The 20,821-nt window shown below is 42.1% G+C and overlaps 1 protein-coding gene across 1 annotated transcript in view; it reads left to right on the forward strand.

The window, feature by feature from the left end:
* The window catches only part of MBOAT2 (membrane bound O-acyltransferase domain containing 2), a 63,721-nt gene extending 42,943 nt beyond the window's left edge, over window positions 1-20,778 (forward strand). Inside the window, exons 7-13 of the mRNA XM_040225706.1 lie at window positions 1,523-1,706; window positions 6,800-6,992; window positions 7,558-7,661; window positions 8,597-8,661; window positions 9,954-10,086; window positions 11,635-11,786; window positions 14,401-20,778. Of these exons, the coding sequence (XP_040081640.1) occupies window positions 1,523-1,706; window positions 6,800-6,992; window positions 7,558-7,661; window positions 8,597-8,661; window positions 9,954-10,086; window positions 11,635-11,786; window positions 14,401-14,626 (1,057 nt within the window). The 3' untranslated portion in view covers window positions 14,627-20,778. The remainder of the gene's footprint in view (window positions 1-1,522; window positions 1,707-6,799; window positions 6,993-7,557; window positions 7,662-8,596; window positions 8,662-9,953; window positions 10,087-11,634; window positions 11,787-14,400) is intronic.
* The last annotated feature ends 43 nt before the right edge of the window (window positions 20,779-20,821 follow it).

Below are 20,821 nucleotides of genomic sequence, written 5' to 3' on the forward strand. Positions count from 1 at the left end.
GTTTATGGTTGTCAGTAGATGGCAGACTTGACAAATGGAGCTGTTTATATATATATTACATATATATATGTATTTTTTAATTTGGCTGTGGCAGGTCTTCTTTGCAGCATGTGGGATCTCTAGCTGTGGTCCAGGGACTTAGTTGCTCCATGGCATGTGGGATCCTAGTTCAATCCCTGGCCAGGGACTGAACCCTCATCCCCTGCATTGCAAGGCAGATTCTTAACCCCTGGACCACCAGGGAAGCCCCAGAGGTGGTTTTAAGGTATAAAAAATTCACACTTCTGATGCATTTTCATAGTGTCCTGTGTTACTGGTTTTCTCCAGGTTTCCTGCATCGAGAGCTGGAATGCTTGGTACACTTTAGATACCATGTGCCATTTGGACGGACCTGAGAGCAACTGAATTAAAAATGTTGGGAGACATCCTTGACTCCTTCTCCCTCGCTCCTCACCCCCATCCATCAGCAGACCCAAGGGCTGTGCTGCCAGGCTGTATTCAGACGCTGTCCCCCGCATGGATCCAGCCCTGTCACCTCCCCCTGGATCCCACATCCTCCTGCCTGGTGGTCCCTCCTCCACCCTCCTCTCTCCACACACAGGGGCTCGAGGGGTTCTTTTGAAAACATAGGTATTAAAAACCCTACTGTAGTAAAGAAAAGAATGGCAACCCACACCAGTAGTCTTACTTGAGAAATCCCATGGACAGAGGAGCCTGGTGGCTACAGTCCATGGGGTTGCAAAGAGTCGCAAAATGACTGAGCCCCCTACTCCACCACCACCACCACTGTAGCTTTTCAGCACAGTCTGAATAAAATCTGAAGCTTCCACCATGGCTTGTAAGGCAGGCCCTGTGTTCCCCACCTCGGCATACTGACACTCCTCCCACCTGCCTCCCCAGCTCAGCCCCTCCAACTGCACTGGCCTCCCTGTGGCTGGACCTGCCCCAGCTCTTTGCTCCCTGTCCCTGGAGTCCTGGTCCTGGACATTGACACGACTCCCTTACTCGTCTCATGATCAGAAAAGCCTTCCTGGCTTGTTAATAAAATGCCCCCTCCCCTTTGTAGCACTTAGCTGTGTTTTTTATTCTTGATTTTCTGTAGCTGTTGTATAAGTTCTCTGAATGCAGAATCCCCCTGTGGTATTTACTGCTGTGTCTCTAGACCCAGGAGCGTGGGTGCACATAGATTTGTTAAGCGAGTGAGTGAGTGATCGACTGTCTTGAGTGAGTGATCTGCCCTATCCTGTCCACCTTAACTTTGTTTCATCATGAGGAAATCTGATAGAAACCCTTTGTCATGGCTCAGAAAGACCCAGATGGAAACTCTTTTATCCAGAAACACCACTGAGCATTCATTCCTTCATCCTGAACCTTTAGATTCCTATTGTTTGGAGGCAGATGAAAATCACAGCTTGCTTTATTTTGGAAATGGTAGGCGGAGTCGAGGTTGGAGCTGATCACTCCCGTCGTGTTTTCACAAAGCAAATGTCTGTCTTACACACAGCGTTTCTCTTTGTTGCAGGCGCATGCCCAGCCTTCTGGAGTATTTAAGTTACAACTGTAACTTCATGGGTATCCTGGCAGGCCCGCTCTGCTCTTACAAAGACTACATCACTTTCATCGAAGGCAGATCGTACCATATGACGCAGTCAGGTGAAAATGGGAAAGAAGAGATACAGTACGAAAGGACAGAGCCATCACCAAATGTAAGACCTGGAGATTCATCTTCAGCATTTCTAGCATCTATTGATTAGCCTTGTTTATTTCAGGAGACCAATGTTGTCATCTTTCTCTTTAAAAAAAAAAAGATACCCATTTTTTTCTTTAAAAACGTTTTTCAAGGTAAATGACTCTTCACATAGTACCCTAGTGGTGATGCCTTGTAGAAGTACAACCATGACTGAAGAACAAAAGTAAGGTTATCTACGATGTGAGGAAATGCTTTATAGTCATGGAGTATTTTACAGAAAACCCTTATGAAAGGTGACTCTCCTCCATCAGGTTCTGAACACCATAAACAAGAGGTTGTTGACAACAGCATATATCACGGTTTGAATATATTTTAAATTAAAATTCCAAGGGAATTCCCTGGTGGTCTAGTGGTTGGGACTGTTCACTTTTGGTGCCAACGCCCAGGTTCAGTCCCTGGTCAGGGAACTAAGATCCTGCAAGCCACGTGGGTCCAGCCAAAGAAACAAAACCAAATAAATGTGTCTAACGATAAATTTTGGAGAAGGCAATGGCACCCCACTCCAGTACTGTTGCCTGGAAAATCCTGGATGGAGGAGCCTGGAAGGCTGCAGTCCATAGGGTCGCTAAGAGTCAGGCATGATTGAGCGACTTCACTTTCACTTTTCACTTTCATGAATTGGAGAAGGAAATGGCAACCCACTCCAGTGTTCTTGCCTGGAGAGTCCCAGGGACGGTGGAGCCTGGTGGGCTGCCGTCTGTGGGGTCGCACAGAGTTGGACACGACTGAAGCAACTTAGCAGCAGCAGCAGCAGGAACGGTAAATTTAAGTTCCATATGCACATAGGTCACACAGTCAAGCAGTGGGAGTTATTTACAGATCACTCAACGGCAGTAGGAAACCCTTTGTGTTACGAGTGGGGTGTGGAGACTCTTTGAATGCCAGGTAGGTCGGTCAGGACCCTGTGGCCCGTTTGCTGGGGGCCTCCCAGTTGTCTTCAGCTGCATTAGTTAAGGTACAGGTTTGGCTGCTGAACCAAGGACCAAAATGACAGCGGTTTAAACAAGGTGGGAGTTGTGTTCTTCCTCACTCACAGCTCATGTGTCAGCGGTCCACGGGTAACAGGGCAGCTCCCTGGGCTCAGCCCCAGGTGCTCCCAGGTTTGCCGTCCATAGGGTGTTTCCCTCATTTCCATGGTCCAAGATGACCGCCACAGAAGTTATCCATGCTACCCGTGACCTCATAGCTACACTCAGCTGCAGAGGAGACTGTGACGTGTGACTTCAGCATGTCCAAACAGAAAATCCTTCACTGTGTAAGAAGTGGAGGGTGGCTCCAGGGAACCCCTGTCAGTCTCTCCTGTGATGTCTGTAGGCGTTTTCTCTGGGGCTGTTTGGGTTCTTGAGTGAAGGCTTCTCCTGTCTTCTGCTCTGGGTGTCCAGACTTGACTGCTGGTCCCTGGAGCTGGGCACTGAGTGAAGAGGGGTGGGGGCTGGGCGGGTGCTGAAGGGTATCACGTCTCAGGATGCATCACCCACGTCTCCACATTGATTCCAGCCCCGCTGCAGACCTGCGTCCCTAAACCTGGTTCTTCTCTGGTTAGGCTTCCCTGAGGGTTAACTTCAGACCTCCTGCCAGCATAGGGGAGGGGTTGTCCACCTGCTCAGCGGGAGGCCATGGGAACCGGGTGTTACACTTCCCAGCTTTAGGCCCCCTTACCTCCTGCCTTTCCAAGTTCCTAATCCCACATTAGGATTAGGAAGCCTTCCTCAGCAACCAATGCAAAGAAATAGAGGAAAACAACAGAATGGGAAAGACTAGAGATCTCTTCAAGAAATTTAGAGATACCAAGGCAACATGTCATGCAAAGATGGGCTCGATAAAAGGACAGAAATGGTATGGACCTAACAGAAGCAGAAGATATTAAGAAGAGGTGGCAAGAATACACAGAAGAACTGTACAAAAAAGATCTTCACAACCAAGATAATCACGATGGTGTGATCACTCACCTAGAGCCAGACATCCTGGAATGTGAAGTCAAGCGGGCCTTAGAAAGCATCATTATGAACAAAGCTAGTGGAGGTGATGGAATTCCAGTTGAGCTGTTTCAAATCCTAAAAGATGATGCTGTGAAAGCACTGCACTCAATATGCCAGCAAATTTGGAAAACTCAGCAGTGGCCACAGGACTGGAAAAGGTCCGTTTTCATTCCAATCCCAAGGAAAGGCAATGCCAAAGAATGTTCAAACCACTGCATCTCACATGCTAGTAAAGTAATGCTCAAAATTCTCCAAGCCAGGCTTCAGCAATATGTGAACCGTGAACTTCCAGATGTTCAAGCTGGTTTTAGAAAAGGCAGAGGAACCAGAGATCAAATTGCCAACATCCACTGGATCATCAAAAAAGCAAGAGAGTTCCAGAAAAACATCTATTTCTGCTTTATTGACTATGTCAAAGCCTTTGACTGTGTGGATCACAATAAACTGTGGGAAATTCTTCAAGAGATGGGAATAGCAGACCACCTGACCTGCCTCTTGAGAAACCTACATGCAGGTCAGAAAGCAACAGTTAGAACTGGACCTGGAACAACAGATTAGTTCCAAACAGGAAAAGGAATACGTCAAGGCTGTATACTGTCACCCTGCTTCTTTAACTTCTATGCAGAGTACATCATGAGAAACACTGGGCTGGAAGAAGCACAAACTGGAATCAAGATTGACGGAAGAAATATCAATAACTTCAGATATGCAGATGATACCACCCTTATGGCAGAAAGTGAAAAGGAACTAAAAAGCTTCTTGATGAAAGTGAAAGAGGAGAGTGAAAAAGTTGGCTTAAAGCTCAACATTCAGAAAACGAACATCAGGGCATCTGGTCCCATCACTTCATGGCAAATAGATGGGGAAACAGTGGAAACAGTGTCAGACTTTATTTTTTGGGGCTCCAAAATCACTGCAGATAATGATTTCAGCCATGAAATTAAAAGATGCTTACTCCTTGGAAGGAAAGTTATGACCAGCCTAGATAGCATATCGAAAAGCAGAGACATTACTTTGCCAACAAAGGTCCGTCTAGTCAAGGCAATGGTTTTTCCAGTGGTCATGTATGGATGTGAGAGTTGGACTGTGAAGAAAGCTGAGCGCCAAAGAATTGATGCTCTTGAACTGTGGTGTTGGAGAAGAGTCTTGAGAGTCCCTTGGACTGCAAGGAGATCCAACCAGTCCATTCTGAAGGAGATCAGCCCTGGGATTTCTTTGGAGGGAATGATGCTGAAGCTGAAACTCCAGTACTTTGGCCACCTCATGTGAAGAGTTGATTCATTGGAAAAGACTCTGATGCTGGGAGGGATTGGGGGCAGGAGGAGAAGGGGACGACAGAGGATGAAATGGCTGGATGGCATCACTGACTCGATGGACATGAGTCTGAGTGAACTCTGGGAGTTGGTGACGGACAGGGAGGCCTGGCATGCTGCAATTCATGGGATCGCAAAGAGTCGGGCTTGACTGAGTGACTCAGCTGAACTGAATCCCACATTGGCTCAGCTGTTTAAGGGCTGTCCTGGGAGTGTGTGCCAGCTGGTGTTTGAGGTCAGGTATGTTACTTTAGGGTTTCCCAGGTGGCTCAGTGGTAAAGAATGCTCCTGCCAATGCAGGTGACGTGGGTGCAATCTCTGGGTGAGGAAGATCCCCTGAAGGAGGAAGTGGCACCCCACTCCAGTACTCTTGCTGGAAGATCCCATGGACGGAGGAGCCCAGTGGGCTACAGTCCATGGGGTTGCAAAGAGTCAGACGAGACTGGGCACAAGGACGTAATGGCTTCTGTTACGTTAACTGTTTTTAAACTGAGACCTAGAAACTAGGGTGTGTAGTCTAAGGGCCCTGGTCTTTCTCATTATGTTACTAAAAGGATACAGCCAACATTTAGGTTCATGTGTGAGGTCATTTGGTTCATCTCATTTCATTTTTAATTGTAATTTTTCTCTAATTACCTGCTGCAAATCTCTTTCTATTCAGACGTGTAGCTTAGGTATTTTGGAGGTGGAGGGTGAAGGAAAGGTAGCCTTACTTTCCTAGAGAAAGCTTTGAAAGACGACCAGGAAAATGAGAATAAGAACAGCTTCAGCATAGAGCCCTTTACTGTCCAGTGTCTCCTGACAAGCAGCCCGAGAATGAATAAGGCTTTTTTTGTGCAGGAATAAAGTGCAGGAATCTGGCACGTGCTCTCACTCTTGCCTTTGAGCCTTGCTTTTGGCCCCATTACAGAAAGTGTTTAAAAAGTGTTTATCTGCGAGTTACTGCAGTTAGTTGGAATATTATTTGATTCCTGTGTGGGACACTAATCAAAGTATTTTGTTTCATTCTTTAATCTGGATCTGGCCTCTTCTTTTGTCTACTTCTTTCTTTCCCTCCATAGGCTGTAGAATCTCCTTTATATAGAATCAGATTGAAATAGTCTGGCCTCCTGAAAACACAAAAACGCCATGAGTTGGGTTCTTTGGAGGTAATTTAACCTTACCAGAAAAAAGTAAAGGTCTGCCTTTTCTTTCCATCCGAATTTTTTGTATAGGGCTTTTGTTTTCTTGCTTGTGTTGCTCTTTTAGTTTTCTCATCTTGAACAAAATTGTGTAAAAGAACTTTCAGGTTTAAAGAAATGTAAAAGTTGTTTATTGTAAAAATAGTTTCCATGAAATACCTAGAACTTGGAAACCAGGGAAAAGGCACAGTGGAAAAAAATAAACCGTATGTGTGAGTGTGATCAGATAAAAATCTCTACCCAAACTTATTAATGGTAACATTTTTACATAGTCATCCTATATACCTGTGTTTGCTTTTAGATTGTTATTTTTTTAAATTACTGAAAGTCCTGCGAATACAAATTGGTGTTTCTGGTGTGATTTGAGCCATGACCCAGAGGTAGACATAAGGCTTTGCATATTCAACCTGTGAGACAGTGAAGGCTTTAAATGCTGAGCATGACAAGAGTTCAGGACTTTTGACTGAGTTATACAGGCTTGATAACTATATTCAGAGTGAGTCATCTGGCGATAATACGTGGAAGGAAGTAAAAAGGAGTACGGATTAGTTTTATGACAACTTGTCTTGCTTTCAGGTCGCAGTTATTCAGAAACTCTTAGTCTGTGGACTTTCCTTACTGTTCCACTTGATCATCTCTAAGATGTTACCCGTGGAGTACAACATTGATGAGCATTTTCAGGCCACAGCTTCATGGCCGACCAAGGTGATCTATCTCTACGTCTCTCTTTTGGCTGCCAGACCCAAGTACTATTTTGCATGGACGTTAGGTAAGTAACATGTGAATAGGCTTTGCATTAGCATTGGATGTGTTAGTAGCCAGGAGGATGCCTTCTTGAGGATGTGTGGTTCAGGACCGATGAGAAAAACTAGGGTCATCTCTGTAGGAGAAACAAACCTCAGAGTTCATGTCCTGTGTACAAGGACTGATCCTGAAAACTGTTGAAAAGTGACACTCAGTTGTGTCCGACTCTTGGCAACCCCATGGACTGCAGCCCCGCCAGGCTTCTCTGTCCATGAGATTTCCCAGGCAAGAATACTGGAGCAGGTAGCTATTCCCTTCTCCAGGGGATCTTCCCGACCCAGGGATCAGAACCCAGGTCTCCCGCATTGCAGGGAGATTCTTTACCGTCTGAGCCACCAGGGAAGCCCTAAAAACTGTTAGATCCTAAAAGCTGGAGCAAGGCCCATTTTATTATAGTATCAGATAAAATGAGAATAAGTCCACTTTAATAGAGTTCAAGGGCATAGTCTATGATAACATACGTCTTCTGGGGCAGCACGGCAGTTTGTCACACAGGTTCGTAACGCTTCCTTTTCCGTCGTGTCCTGCAGCTGATGCCATCAACAATGCGGCGGGCTTTGGATTCAGAGGGTATGACGAAAATGGAGCTGCCCGTTGGGACCTAATTTCCAATCTGAGGATCAAGCAAATAGAGGTTAGTGCAGCATCAGTCAGTCAGTCACTGCAGGATTCTTAAGTGGCATAACTTGCTTTTGTAGATTACAACATGATGTTCCAAGAGTGGTGCTGAAAGATTTGCAATAATCTCACTCTCTTCACTCTGCCAGTATTTGTCAGTCATCAGCTGTGTGCCCCAGGCCGTGGGGATCTGGTGAATAAGGCCCTTCTGGGCTTGAATCCAGTTCAGGTTACAGAGATACAGAAAGACTGGCTGTGATCAGAGAGGCAGAGAGGTCCAGCTTGGACTAGTGGCCCTTGGACTAGTGGCCTAGCGTCCTGGAGGAAGTGATGCTGTAGGCTGAGTTCTTAGTAGGAGGCAGCCAGGTGCTCCAGTCAAGGGTGGCAGCCCAAGGTGGGGGGCAGGGTCATGGTCCTTGTTGTTACCTAGCGGTACTGACAGGTGAGGCAGGAGGAATAGAGGCCCTGCTGAGCACAGTCTTAGAGGCTTGAGTGAGGAGCTGGGAAGGTAGGAAGATGTCAGACCACTCCTCCTGGGGAGCAGGTCCAGAGGGCCTCAGACTCCCCAAAGTGGGGTAGGTGAGGGGCTAAAGGAGGTGAGGGCACAGGGGGCTGTGCCAGTAGTGGGGCATCCAGGCTGTGCCCAGTGACCAGCCACTGCTGTTTATTCACGTGCTCTGCAGGAGTGTCTTGGGATGATTCCACGATGGCCCCTGTAAGTATTATTAACACATGGGAGAAAACGGCAAGAAGTGCGTTTATAACACCTTATGGGTGTTCCCCACAGTAAACTCCTTTTGTAGAATGATGTTACTCCATTAGAAAGCAGTATTTAGGAAAGAGACCACACCCCACTGTCACTGTCAAGGGGGTACTCTTAGTAAAATGTTGCTTACCTTTTAAAGCTTCATTATTTTGTTTGCCGAAGAAAAAAGTTCCTTTGTTTTTCAGATGTCAACAAGTTTGAAGATGTTTCTCGATAATTGGAATATTCAGACAGCTCTTTGGCTCAAAAGGTAAGCTCCTTCCAGAACCGTCTTCAGTTATGCTTTGGCCTCTGGGTCTTGAGACTGAGCTTCACTGGGTTCACATTCTTGATTAGATTAAATTAAATGAACGCTGTGACTTTGTGTTAACGAGGAAACACACTTACTGTCCTCCAAAGCAGGGTAGTACCAAGCCTGAGAACTGTTTAACCTTAAGTCCTAAATGTAGCTACCACAGACCTCTCCACTTGCCTTTAAAGTGCCCACCGAGGTCTGAAGTCGCCAGTACGTCCCTCATTCATGGGAGATTTGACCACACAAAAGTGGCTACATAACCACCATATGTATGCATTAGATTTTCCACAATAGTTAAACTATTCCAGTACAACAGACGTTTATATGTTGGGTGCAGGATCTGAAGACTGAACCTCTGCATTTGGAATTCAGGGTCTTGTTAGAAACATGGCAGAGTAATCTCCACATGCTGATCCTTGTAGTGAGGAGGATGATGAGAGGGCAGGAGGCATGCAGGCACAGGGGTGCGGGGGTGGGGGGGAAGAGGCACTTGAGTTAAGAATAATAAAGAGGAGGTTGTCAGGGGCACAGGGGGAAGACAGAGGACTGATTACAGGATGCAAATTTAGGACAGTGCACAGAAACTCCCAGGGATCCTGTCTCCTTGTTCCCGATGGGATACTGCCAAGTTTTGAGTTTATTTCACAAAACACTGCTCTTGTGATAGGGGGACTGTAAGCACCATTCTCTGTGATGCCCTTTATTTATGACAAATAGTGACCTTTACCTCTGGAAACACCCAAAATATACTCCCGTCACTTCATGGTGCCTTGAAGTCTCCCCAGTGGCTGCACATTTTCTGAGCTAATTGTTATGTTATTGTTGTTGTTATATTTTAAATTTCATACCTTAGGAAAATCTCATTTTCATATAAGTTCTCCACCTGTGACAGAAGACTTTTAAGCACAACCTGGTTCCCAATAGAGTATGGTTAGATCAATTGAAAGTCCTAAATGTTAGTGAAGAAAATAATAAAATAATGTAAGATAAGAATAACTTTTATATTTATTAAAGTTTTTCTGTACATAGTATAGATACCCCACACACTAGAAATGATCATTTTGGTGATACCAGTAAGAAGACAGAAGTGAAAAATCTTTTTGTAAACCTCATAGTAGCCATAGCCTCCCTGAGGTTAATGGCCAAGCTAGGGTGTGGTTGTTTTCCTGAATCCTGACTGGGAGTGAAAGAAAGATGGTCCTGAGCGTGACAGGCTTCTTATCACTCATGTGTGTCGTGGTTTCCAGGGTGTGTTACGAGCGCGCCTCCTTGAGTCCCACCGCCCAGACCTTCTTCCTCTCTGCCATTTGGCACGGGGTGTACCCAGGATATTACCTGACCTTTCTCACTGGAGTGCTGATGACGCTGGTGGCGCGAGCTGTGAGTATGGGGGACGCCTTCTCCTCCTGCAAGGCCAGTCACGTGGACTGGGGGCCTCGCTGCTTTGGCCGGGCCAGCCCTGAGCTCCGATGGGTGTGCCTGGCACGTGTGTTGAGTGAGGCAGGCAGGCCCCACCCACACTCAGTTCATCTGAGAGGGAGGCACAGTAAAGTGAAGCACAGGAAAGCCAGGTGTGCCAGTTCTGAAAGAGATGGGAATACCAGACCACCTGACCTGCCTCTTGAGAACCCTAAATGCAGGTCAGGAAGCAACAGTTAGAACTGGACATGGAACAACAGACTGGTTCCAAATAGGAAAAGGAGTACGTCAAGGCTGTATATTGTCACCCTGCTTATTTAACTTCTATGCAAAGTACATCATGAGAAACGCTGGGCTGGAAGAAGCACAAGCTGGAATCAAGACTGCCGGAAGAAATATCAGTAACCTCAGATATGCAGATGACACCACCCTTATGGCAGAAAGTGAAGAGGAACTAAAAAGCCTCTTGATGAAAGTGAAAGAGGAGAGTGAAAAAGTTGGCTTAAAGCTCAACATTCAGAAAATGAAGATCATGGCATCTGGTCCCATCACTTCATGGCAAATAGATGGGGAAACAGTGTCAGACTTTATTTTTGGGGGGCTCCAAAATCACTGCAGATGGTGACTGCAGCCATGACATTAAAAGATGCTTACACCTTGGAAGGAAAGTTATGACCAACCTAGACAGCATATTAAAAAGCAGAGACATTACTTTGCCAACAAAGGTCCATCTAGTCAAGGCTATGGTTTTTCCAGTGGTCATGTGTGGATGTGAGAGTTGGACTGTGAAGAAAGCTGAGTGCCGAAGAATTGATGCTTTTGAACTGTGGTGTTGGAGAAGACTCTTGAGAGTCCCTTGGACTGCAAGGAGATCCAGCCAGTCCGTCCTAAAGGAGATCAGTCCTGGATGTTCTTTGGAAGGACTGATGCTGAAGCTGAAACTCCAGTACTTTGGCCACCTGATGCGAAGAGTTGCCTCATTGGAAAAGACTCTGATGCTGGGAGGGATTGGGGGCAGTAGGAGAAGGGGATGACAGAGGATGGCTGGATGGCATCACCAACTCAATGGACATGAGTTTGGGTAAACTCCGGGAGTTGGTGATGGACAGGGAGGCCTGGCATGCTGCGATTCATGGAGTCACAAAGAGTCGGACACAGCTGAGCAACTGACGTGAACTGACTGAAGCAGTTGTTAACTTTGGGGGGGAAGCTTTTAATTTTGATACAATTTGAAATCCACAGAAAAGTTATTAAAAAGCTCCTCTGTGCTCTTCACTCAGATTCACACATTTTGCCCCCATGCTTCACCATGCTTTTTCCATAGTTTTTATACCTATTTATAAGTGTATTAGTTTTCTCTGAACCAGCTTTGCCCATAGTAACAGTACCATTTTAGATGCCCAGCAGCAATGTATGAGAGTTTGATCTATTCCACATCCTTGAAACAGTTGATGGAGTCGGTGTGATTCCATAAGCATTGTTAAAGATGAATATTTCTGTTTATTTCAGATGAGAAATAACTTTAGACATTATTTCATCGAACCTCCCCAGCTGAAATTTTTGTACGATGTTATAACATGGATAGCAACTCAGATAACAATAAGTTACACAGTTGTGCCATTTGTACTTCTTTCTGTAAAACCTTCACTCATGTTTTACAGGTAAGTGTTAACTCTAACAAATGTGCCATTGGAAATTTGTAAAAAAATTTTATTGAAATACAGTTAATTTACAATTTGTGTTAGTTTCAGATGTATACCAAAAGTTTTCATGTATATATATATATGTGTGTGTGTGTGTGTGTATATACATATATATATATACTTTTTAAGATTGTTTTCCATTATAGATTATTATAAGATATTGCATATAGTTCCCTGTGTTGTACAGGAGGTCCCTGTTGGTTATCTATTTTATACATAGTACTGTGTATATTTTCATTCCAGCCTCCTAATTTATTTCTCCCCTGTGCCCTTTTCCCTTAGGTAACCAACCATAGGTTTGCTTTCTGTGTTTGTGAGTTGATTCCTGTTTTGTAAATATCAATAAGTTCATTTGTATCATATTTTGAAATTTAGGAAAGCTTCTTGCTTTTAGGTAGAATAGAAAAATAGAACCCAACTTATTTCCTGCAGTTAAGTGCATTGTCAGTTACTTTTACATCTTAAACCTAGCAGTCTCAAGTTTATTTATGGAATGATTAACACCATTCAGACTTGAGATGAGAGTGTGACTTGGAGGGCTATCACCTGGGTACCCACTGCTTCAGATCTCTCAGAAGTTTCACTGGAAAGTGGAGCTCTTCTTTCTATATTTGGACATGAACTGCATGGTTGTGGAGTCATTTCATGACATATAACAGATTGAATCATTGTGTTGCGCACCTGAAGCTAACAGTGTTACTTGTCAGTTATTTCTCAATTTAACAGAGAGAGAGAGACATCAGGCTAGCTTTGACCCATGGGCCAAGGTTGCTCACCCCTGCTCAAGAGCCAAGGGTGGTGAGAGCCCCATGCTCGAGAGCCAAGGTTTGGGGGTTTGTATATTATAGCAGATGCTTATGAGTCACTGGAGATATTTTAGGGGCGGAAGTAAATACTGGGTTGGCCAAAAAGTTCATTCAGGTTTTTCAAATGGACTTTTTTTGCCAAGGCAGTATATCCTCTGATAGTCACCAGAAGCTTTTAATAAAGTCCATGGACCAAGAGTTTAGGCTATCAGACTGCTAACTTCAAAAGAAAAGGAAAACCTATAGAAGATGAACAATAAAAAATATGATGAAGTAGTTAAAAAAGTATAGCTTGTTCTGATAACAAATTAATCTCTTAATTTCTTCAATCAAAAGATAATCAGTTTCTTAAATTTCACTGTGGGTGCCGTTTTCACTCTTACGGTTCATTGGTACGTCGTCAGCTCTTGTTGTTGATGTTGTTTAGCCGCTCGGTCAGGCACGACTCTGTGATCCCATGGGCTGTAGCCCATCAGACTTCTCTGTTCATGGGATTTCCCAGGCAAGAATAATAGAGTGGGTTGCCATTTCCTTCTCTAGAGGAATTATTGTCATCTCTGCATGATAGAAATTATTATTTTGAATTCCATATTTTATCTATCTGTCTTCTCTCCCTCACCCACTAAATTCACCTCCCCCATATTAGATAGTGATCTGTCTGCGATCAAAAGCTTTATTCTTTCATAAATTCCTTATTACCCTAGCATTTAGAATGACAGCAAGAGTATATGGTCACAGAATTATTGAATTGAATATGATAAGAGTCATACAGGAAGACATAAGTAACTCCTGTTAGAATTTTCATTTTAACAAAATTATTACATATATTTAAATGTGATTGAGCTATTGATTGGATATTCTGTCTCAGGAACATTGAGATTTACAGCTATAGAAGCAGTAGGTCACATTGGTTTATATTTAATTTGAGGCATGATACTTCTAATAATATTTTTAATAATGTGACCTTTATTTTGTGACAGTTACGATCAAGAAGTTATATTGCTTATCTGTTACATCACTGGGCTTCCATGATAGCTCAGTTGGTAAAAGAATCTGCGTGCAATGCAGGAGACCCTGGTTTGATTCCTGGGGTCGGGAAGATCCACTGGAGAAGGCTACCCACTCCAGTATTCTTGGGGTTCCCTTGTGGCTCAGCTGGTAAAGATTCCGCCCACAATGTGGGAGACCTGGGTTCAGTCCCTGGGTTGGGAAGGCCCCCTGGAGAAGGAAAGGCTACCCACTCTAGTATTCTGGCCTGGAGAATTTCATGGACTGTATAGTCCGTGGGGTCTCAAAGAGCCTGATGCGACTGATCGACTTTCACAGCAGCAACATGACATCACTGGAATATTTGTGACTTAATTAGGGGCAATATGTAGCAGGCAAGCCTTTTACGGTGTCTTTACCACTTGTATTCTTTACTCAGTATTTGACTCTGCAGATTTGAGAGATATTTTCAGATCTATACAGCTATTAATAAGTAAATTTTTATTTTTGTTTTATTTAGTTCTGGCCTTAGGACCCTTACAAAGGAATGTAATATGATGTCTAGTATCATGCTTGTAACTGGCCTAGGTTTGTACAGTGCTTTATAAATACCCATAGGCATACATGATTTGAGTTTTACCCAAGGGGGATTTTTCTTCTAGAATAATGTAATAAATATACACATCCTAAGGGGCTTGGGACAGTTGTGACAGATGTCAAATTAGGTCTTATTAATTATCAGAATCTAATAAAGTAAACTTTTCCTTTTTTTCTTTTAGCTCCTGGTATTACAGCCTTCACTTTGCTGGTATCTTAGTATTATTGTTGCTGCCGGTGAAAAAAACTCAGAAAGGAAAGAGTACACATGAAAACGTTCAGCTGTCACGATCCAAAAAGTTTGATGAAAGAGACAGTTCTTTGGGACAGAATAGTTTTTTCACAACAAACAGTGTTTGCAATCAGAATCAAGAAATAGCTTCTAGACATTCATCATTAAAGCAATGATGAGGAAAGTACTCTGACGGCTATTTTGTGTATGTTAAGGGGAACCAATCTTAGCACCTTTCAAGGGGTCTGTGTCTGTTGGGGAAGGGATCACATGGGGGAAATTGGCCAGTTTTAGGTAGGGAATTCCCTGTATACCAGCTGGGAAATGGAGCGAAATACCGCTCCCATGCCATGTCTGGTGGGCCACGCCTTATCAAAAAATATTTCCATTATTTCAATGGGCACTCAGGATCTCAGCATATGTCCATAGGGTCGTATGTGTGCCCTGTTGCTGAATGTACGCTGTGTGTCCCAAGGCACTGAAGAGAGGGAAGAATAATCATGTCACTCTGGGTGACTGAAAAAATTAACTTCTCCAAATGAATGTCTTGCCTTAAACCCTCTATTTCCTAAACTGTTGCTTCCTAAATGGTATTTTCAAGTGTGGCATTGTGTGAACGCTCTTTCACTATTTGATGTTGTATGCTCCACAGGAATTCCAGAAGAATTTGAACAGGATTATTTAAGATTGTGGATACTTTAAAATGCAGTAAACATCGCGGTATTTGAAGGGTTTTCCTAAAGTTTCTCAGATGACTACAGTACGTAGTAGAACTGTAAGCAGTGGCGGATGCCAAATTGTGGGTAGTTTATTTTCCTGGAGAATTTGATCACCCTGTGTCAGACAGAGAACCCTCAAGGAAGGATTCCTTAAACATAATGAAAGGTTGGTGATGTGATATATTAAGCTTATTCTTCTTCAAAAAAGAAGATGACAAACGAAAGAAGGAAGGCATGAATGAAGCGCTGCGTGCGGCCTGTGGCACCTGTGTTCATACACACGCCTGCATGTGGCAGGGGTCCAAGGCTCAGTGGAAGTGCTCTTCGCCCCTATTTACCTGAGTTCTGTGTGATCCTGTAAGACATAAAAGTTTAATAACTTTATAATCACACTGGATTTTAAAGAAATGTATCAAACATAAATTATATAGAATTATAAAAGGATAATGAAAGTAATAGAGGGAGATTGCTTGAAGGCTTTGAAAGAGACATCACTGAGTGAAATTACTGTCTAGCGAGTCACTTTTTAAATCCTTGAACAGTTGAATTCGTATTTGGTTACATTTTAGGAAAATGGAAACTTCAAAGCCATTGGGTCTGAGCCACCTTTGTAGAGAACAATATAAATTAATTTCCAAACTCTTTTAACTTCTCCCATGAAAGTTTTACCATTAACTCCCGTTAACGAGTTTCAGATTCTTAAAGCAGAAAATGTGCTTTTTATCTTACAGGCCATTTTCACCATAATTCATTTTGCCTTCAGTGGCTGGATTCCTCCATTGATCCCACAGTCTTATGATGCTGCAGCAGTCAAAGCAGAGGAGAGGGGTGTGGTGCCAGCTTGGTATCAGGGTTCTGGTGGCCCAGGGTGATGATGAATGATGGACCGACAGGGAGAAGGATGGGCAGGGTCTTCTGATTTCACTTTTCTGTGCCCCTTCTTTCATGGAATTTATTTTCTTTTTTGCCTTAAATTTTTAAATGAAATGCAAATTGTCTATGCTGAGTCTCTTTCCTCCCCGGACCCCCCCCGTCATTAATAAATTTGCAAATGAAAGTTAATGACAGTACAACTCTTTGGCTTAAGCTGTGTAGTATTTTATTTCAAGACTAAAGGAAAAGGAAATGTGCTTGGCACTTCTGAGGTCTAGTCAGCAAAAACACCTTCCCAGAACTTTAGCAATAACCTTGTCTTTGTTGATAGGAAATGTTTTTATTTTTCTAAAGGTAATTTTTTTTTTCCACACCTGATGAGGTTAGTTAGCCATGCCCTGTTACCTCCTAGGAAAGGATGGAAGGCTAAATAAATTTCTCTGTTTTCCCACACACTTGAATTTAAGTGAACTGTGGAATGTGAGAGGCTAGAAAAGACTAATCATGAAAAGTATGTGCACCCCCCACTCCAACCCCATACCATGCCTCCTCCATTTATGCTGCAGAGAATCTGATCACTATTTAAAAAAAAAAAAACAAAACCACAGAGTAAAAGACAAGTCTAGGCATGTTCTTGCCTGGAGAACCCCAGGGATGGTGGAGCCTGGTGGGCTGCCGTCTGTGGGGTCGCACAGAGTCTGACACGACTGAAGCCACTTAGCAGCAGCAGCAGGCATGTCATAAATGAAAACAAGAAAGTGTAATAAAAGCTCTTTTTGTTCAGCCTGCCTAGCCATTAACAAATAATCATGATTTAGTTCTATTATCTGATTATATTTTATTTCTCAGCCTGTAAACCTTGGTGATGGACAGGGTGGCCTGGCATGTGCTGCAATTCATGGGGTTACAAAAAGTCAGACACGACTGAGTGACTGAACTGAACTGAAACCTAATATCACCCTTAGCTGTTTTTTTGCTCAGTGAATGTTATCATGCACTACCATCTAGAAAGCAAGGCAGTTGATGAATTTTCCAATTACTTTGAAGATACTACATCATATATGTATATATACAGTTCTACTGATTTCCATCCCCCTGGATTATCTAGATTTTTGTTTCTGTATGACATGGGTTTTTGAATAGCTTTTCTTTAATTTTGGAGAACTTGTAAGTATGCAATCTAGAAGACAAACTAAAGAATTCTGATTCTCAGCTTGACCTTCCTCCTCAAGAAGAGACTTTTTGTGCTCTATAAATTGAATATATCTACTTGAAGTGTTGTAAGGGTTAATACTTTACTTCTAATTATGGTAGAAGAATTGAAAACTGGTATATCTCTACTATGTTAAAGGGATTCATTGTAATATATGATTGCTGCTTTTTTAATCAACAAGATTCAGTTCATATTTATATTATTTCCTCATTCTTCAATTATCATGAAACCACTCCAGTTATATTTTTGGTTATTATTTTACTACTCAGGGAAAAAAATGAACAAAATAATTCTTTTCCCACAGTTTTATTTTTTGAAACCATAGCAGTTAATTTATTTTGATGTATCTCCCTGTCACCATTTTACAACTGGCTTTTTCTTAGTTTTTAAAATAAACATTTTTAATCGGAGCTCAGGGTAATTGAAGAAGTTTATTTAGTTTCTAAAATACCCAGTATAATAGAGAAGGTTTATTTGGCTTCCAAAATGTCCAGCCACCACTTATGCCTCCACCATAATTTTAGTTAAAAAAGTATTTTTATTAATTGATTCCCACTATGTGAAATTCACATACAGGATTTCCACAGATACCAGGTTTGAGGAAAAAAATCGCAGTATTAAAGAATGGTTTTTAAATATGAAGGTACGGGATTTCCCTGGTAGTCCAGTGGTTAGGATGCTGAGCTTCCAGTGCAGGGGGCACGGGTCTGATCCCTGGTTGGAGAACTAAAGATCCTGCATACTGTGTGGCATGGCCAAAAATAAAATAGAGAAGTTAAACTTTTATATGTATATGTGTGTGTGTGTGTGTGTGTGTATATATATATACACACATATACATATATAAATTAAAAATGGAGGTAACCCACACCAAAGCACTGATTGTCCTGGGAGGAGACGTGGGCATTCATCAGACACTGTCATTAGGGAGCCTTGTGACGTGGACATGTGACCTGCCCTCCAGAGGAAATTTCCTTAAGAAGCCCAGAGGGTGAGTTCCTCAAGTTTATGACCAGTTGTGTTTGTAGCGATTGGAAACCATTTGCAGCATCTGTACGAGTCGCCATCAGGATTGTCTTCATGGTCATTTACTTTGACAACTTGAGCTCAAAGCCCTGACTTTTCAAAAGGTTTTTGAGGCAACAGAGGAAAACCTTACAGTCCATTAACTCAGAAGGCATGGCAGCATTCCATTTCTACTGAATACAGCCCTTAAAATGAAGCTTTCATAATGAAATAGTGTCCACTGAAGAAAATATTATCTCTTCTTGCTTTCTCTGCTTTTTTGGTTTCTGTCTGTGCTATGTACAGTTGAAGATATGTGCTAAAAAATATTTTATATGAATTGACAGTTTTATTGGACAGGGTTTATCAACTTCTCAAATATTTCATTTAAAGAAAGCTTAGTTATACTTTATTTTAAACTACAGAAAATAATTAAAATGTTGCCATTAAAATAATCCTAAAATATATACTTTTATTCAAGGACTAGATGACATATAGGACAAGAATCTTTCCTATTTAAAATGTATACCTTGTAAATTTCATTTGTAAATTCATGACCACCTCTGGCCATTTATGCTTTTTTTGTTTCCTTATTTTAAGTTGTCCTAAATTATTAGTTTATTGATTTAAAGAGTTCTGCATTTTAGTCGAAAGAAAAAAAATTACTTGAGAAAATAATTGTTTCAGAATGGTGCCTCTTATTACTGTGTCAGTGAAGCATTTGTCCCAAGTTTTAGATACGAACCAGTATTTTGTGGAGTTTTATTCAGCCACTAATAGTCCATCCTGGCTGAAGTTGAATATACCAAATTTGACAGAGGTGCAGAATTATTTCTAAATAACACTGTGAAATGTAATCCTATCTGCCCTCAAGGACCTAATAAAGCTACACTTAACCCAGTGTACATTTAACAAACACCTGATCGTTTATACACTTAAGTTAGATGCTGAAGTTCTGCTTTCTGTAGCCCTTCCTTGTAAAAGTGCTAGTGTAACAGGACACACTCCTTATCAGGAAGAGAAAGATTGGCATTAAAAAAAGAAATGCCACTCTGAAATGTGGATTTGCAAGACTAGGATGCAGAGGGTCTCTATGGTGTTTTTCTTCAGCACCACGTAGACAAATCTATTTATAGTAATTTATTACAGAAGAAAATTTTCAATGAAATTTTCCACATTGGCATTTTGTAGGACTGCTCTTAGAATCAACGACTAAGCTGCTTTTTCAGGCTCTTGTACAGAGCGTGCAGCCAATTACATTTTACTTGGTGGGCTGCTTAATAATGTTTTTATATATTTTCAAATAATATTTATTTTAAGAGGTTTTTAACATTATGCAAACCCCAGTAAAGAACTGACTCTACAGGTCATTGATTGAGAACACTTTCTGAAATGGAGCCTAAAGACACATTTTTATGCCAACTAATTTGTCTTGCCTTTAAAACATTATAACTGTCTTCTTTCAGTACATCTTTTATAAAGCAAAGAAAACCCCCCAAGACTTTATGTTCTATAAATGAGAGTATAAAGATCCATGCAAAATGACTATCTAAAGCTTACTCGGTGATGCATAACCATCTCTCCGGTCACATTTTATCAAATTTTGCTCCTATAAAAAGAAATGGAAATAATAATGGAAAACCAAAAGTTACAGAGCACCATCAGTGGAATAACTAACCATTTTCTTAATAACACATTTGAAATGGAAAAAGTGACTGGCTGCCTTTTACTGGAGTCATAAATGACTGTATCCTGCCCAGTCTCTGTGCTGGAGTTACTTTGAGAAGTTGATCTGTTAATATTCCTCTTTGTTTTTTCTTACTAAAGGGCAAACACATGTAAAGAATTTCAGATATGCTTCTTTTATGATATTAAGTATTTCTGGTTCTGTATCTACGGGTTTGTCATCAAAGTACATTTGCTCCTGACTTTTTATTACAGGACAGAGGAATCAAATGTCTGGCACACACTCGCTCCATCTCCAGTTACCTGTGCACAGCTGTCTCCCCAGACGTGCAGGAGCATGAAGGAAAGCAATAGGAATGAAAGTAAAAATAATTGTGGCAAAACAAGAGAAACCCTCCTCCATAGAGTGTGGAAATGTGTGATTTCATTCTTGCCTTCCTTTAAAGGTTGCATCTTGATGTCTGCGTAGGAGTAGTTGAACATTGTCACCCCAACACGAGGGGCTCTGAGCTCCAGCAGCTGGTATTCAAAGCCCTTTGCTTGCCGTCCCTGGGGGAGAACAAATAGATCGTGGTGTTCTGTGCTTCATGTTTTTATGATTCCAAAATATTTTTTTAAAGAAGTGTTATTTTTTGACAGATCCATGAACTAGTTTCTGTTGTCTGGTAAATGAAAACTATCACTGTGTCCGTTACACTGTGACGTGATGTTTCATAACCACACATTTCTAGTCTGCGTCCCAAGAGCTGCACTGGTAGCCTATTGCGGGGTTTCAGAGATGTTTTTTCTAATTTGTGTGTCTTAAAAAATGATTAAACAGTAGTTTAAAATATATATGTGTGTGTTTGCTAATTGCACAGCCTTTAAATGCAGTC

Source organism: Oryx dammah, unplaced genomic scaffold (genome assembly GCF_014754425.2).
Source record: "Oryx dammah isolate SB20612 unplaced genomic scaffold, SCBI_Odam_1.1 HiC_scaffold_25, whole genome shotgun sequence".
NCBI lineage: Eukaryota > Metazoa > Chordata > Mammalia > Artiodactyla > Bovidae > Oryx > Oryx dammah.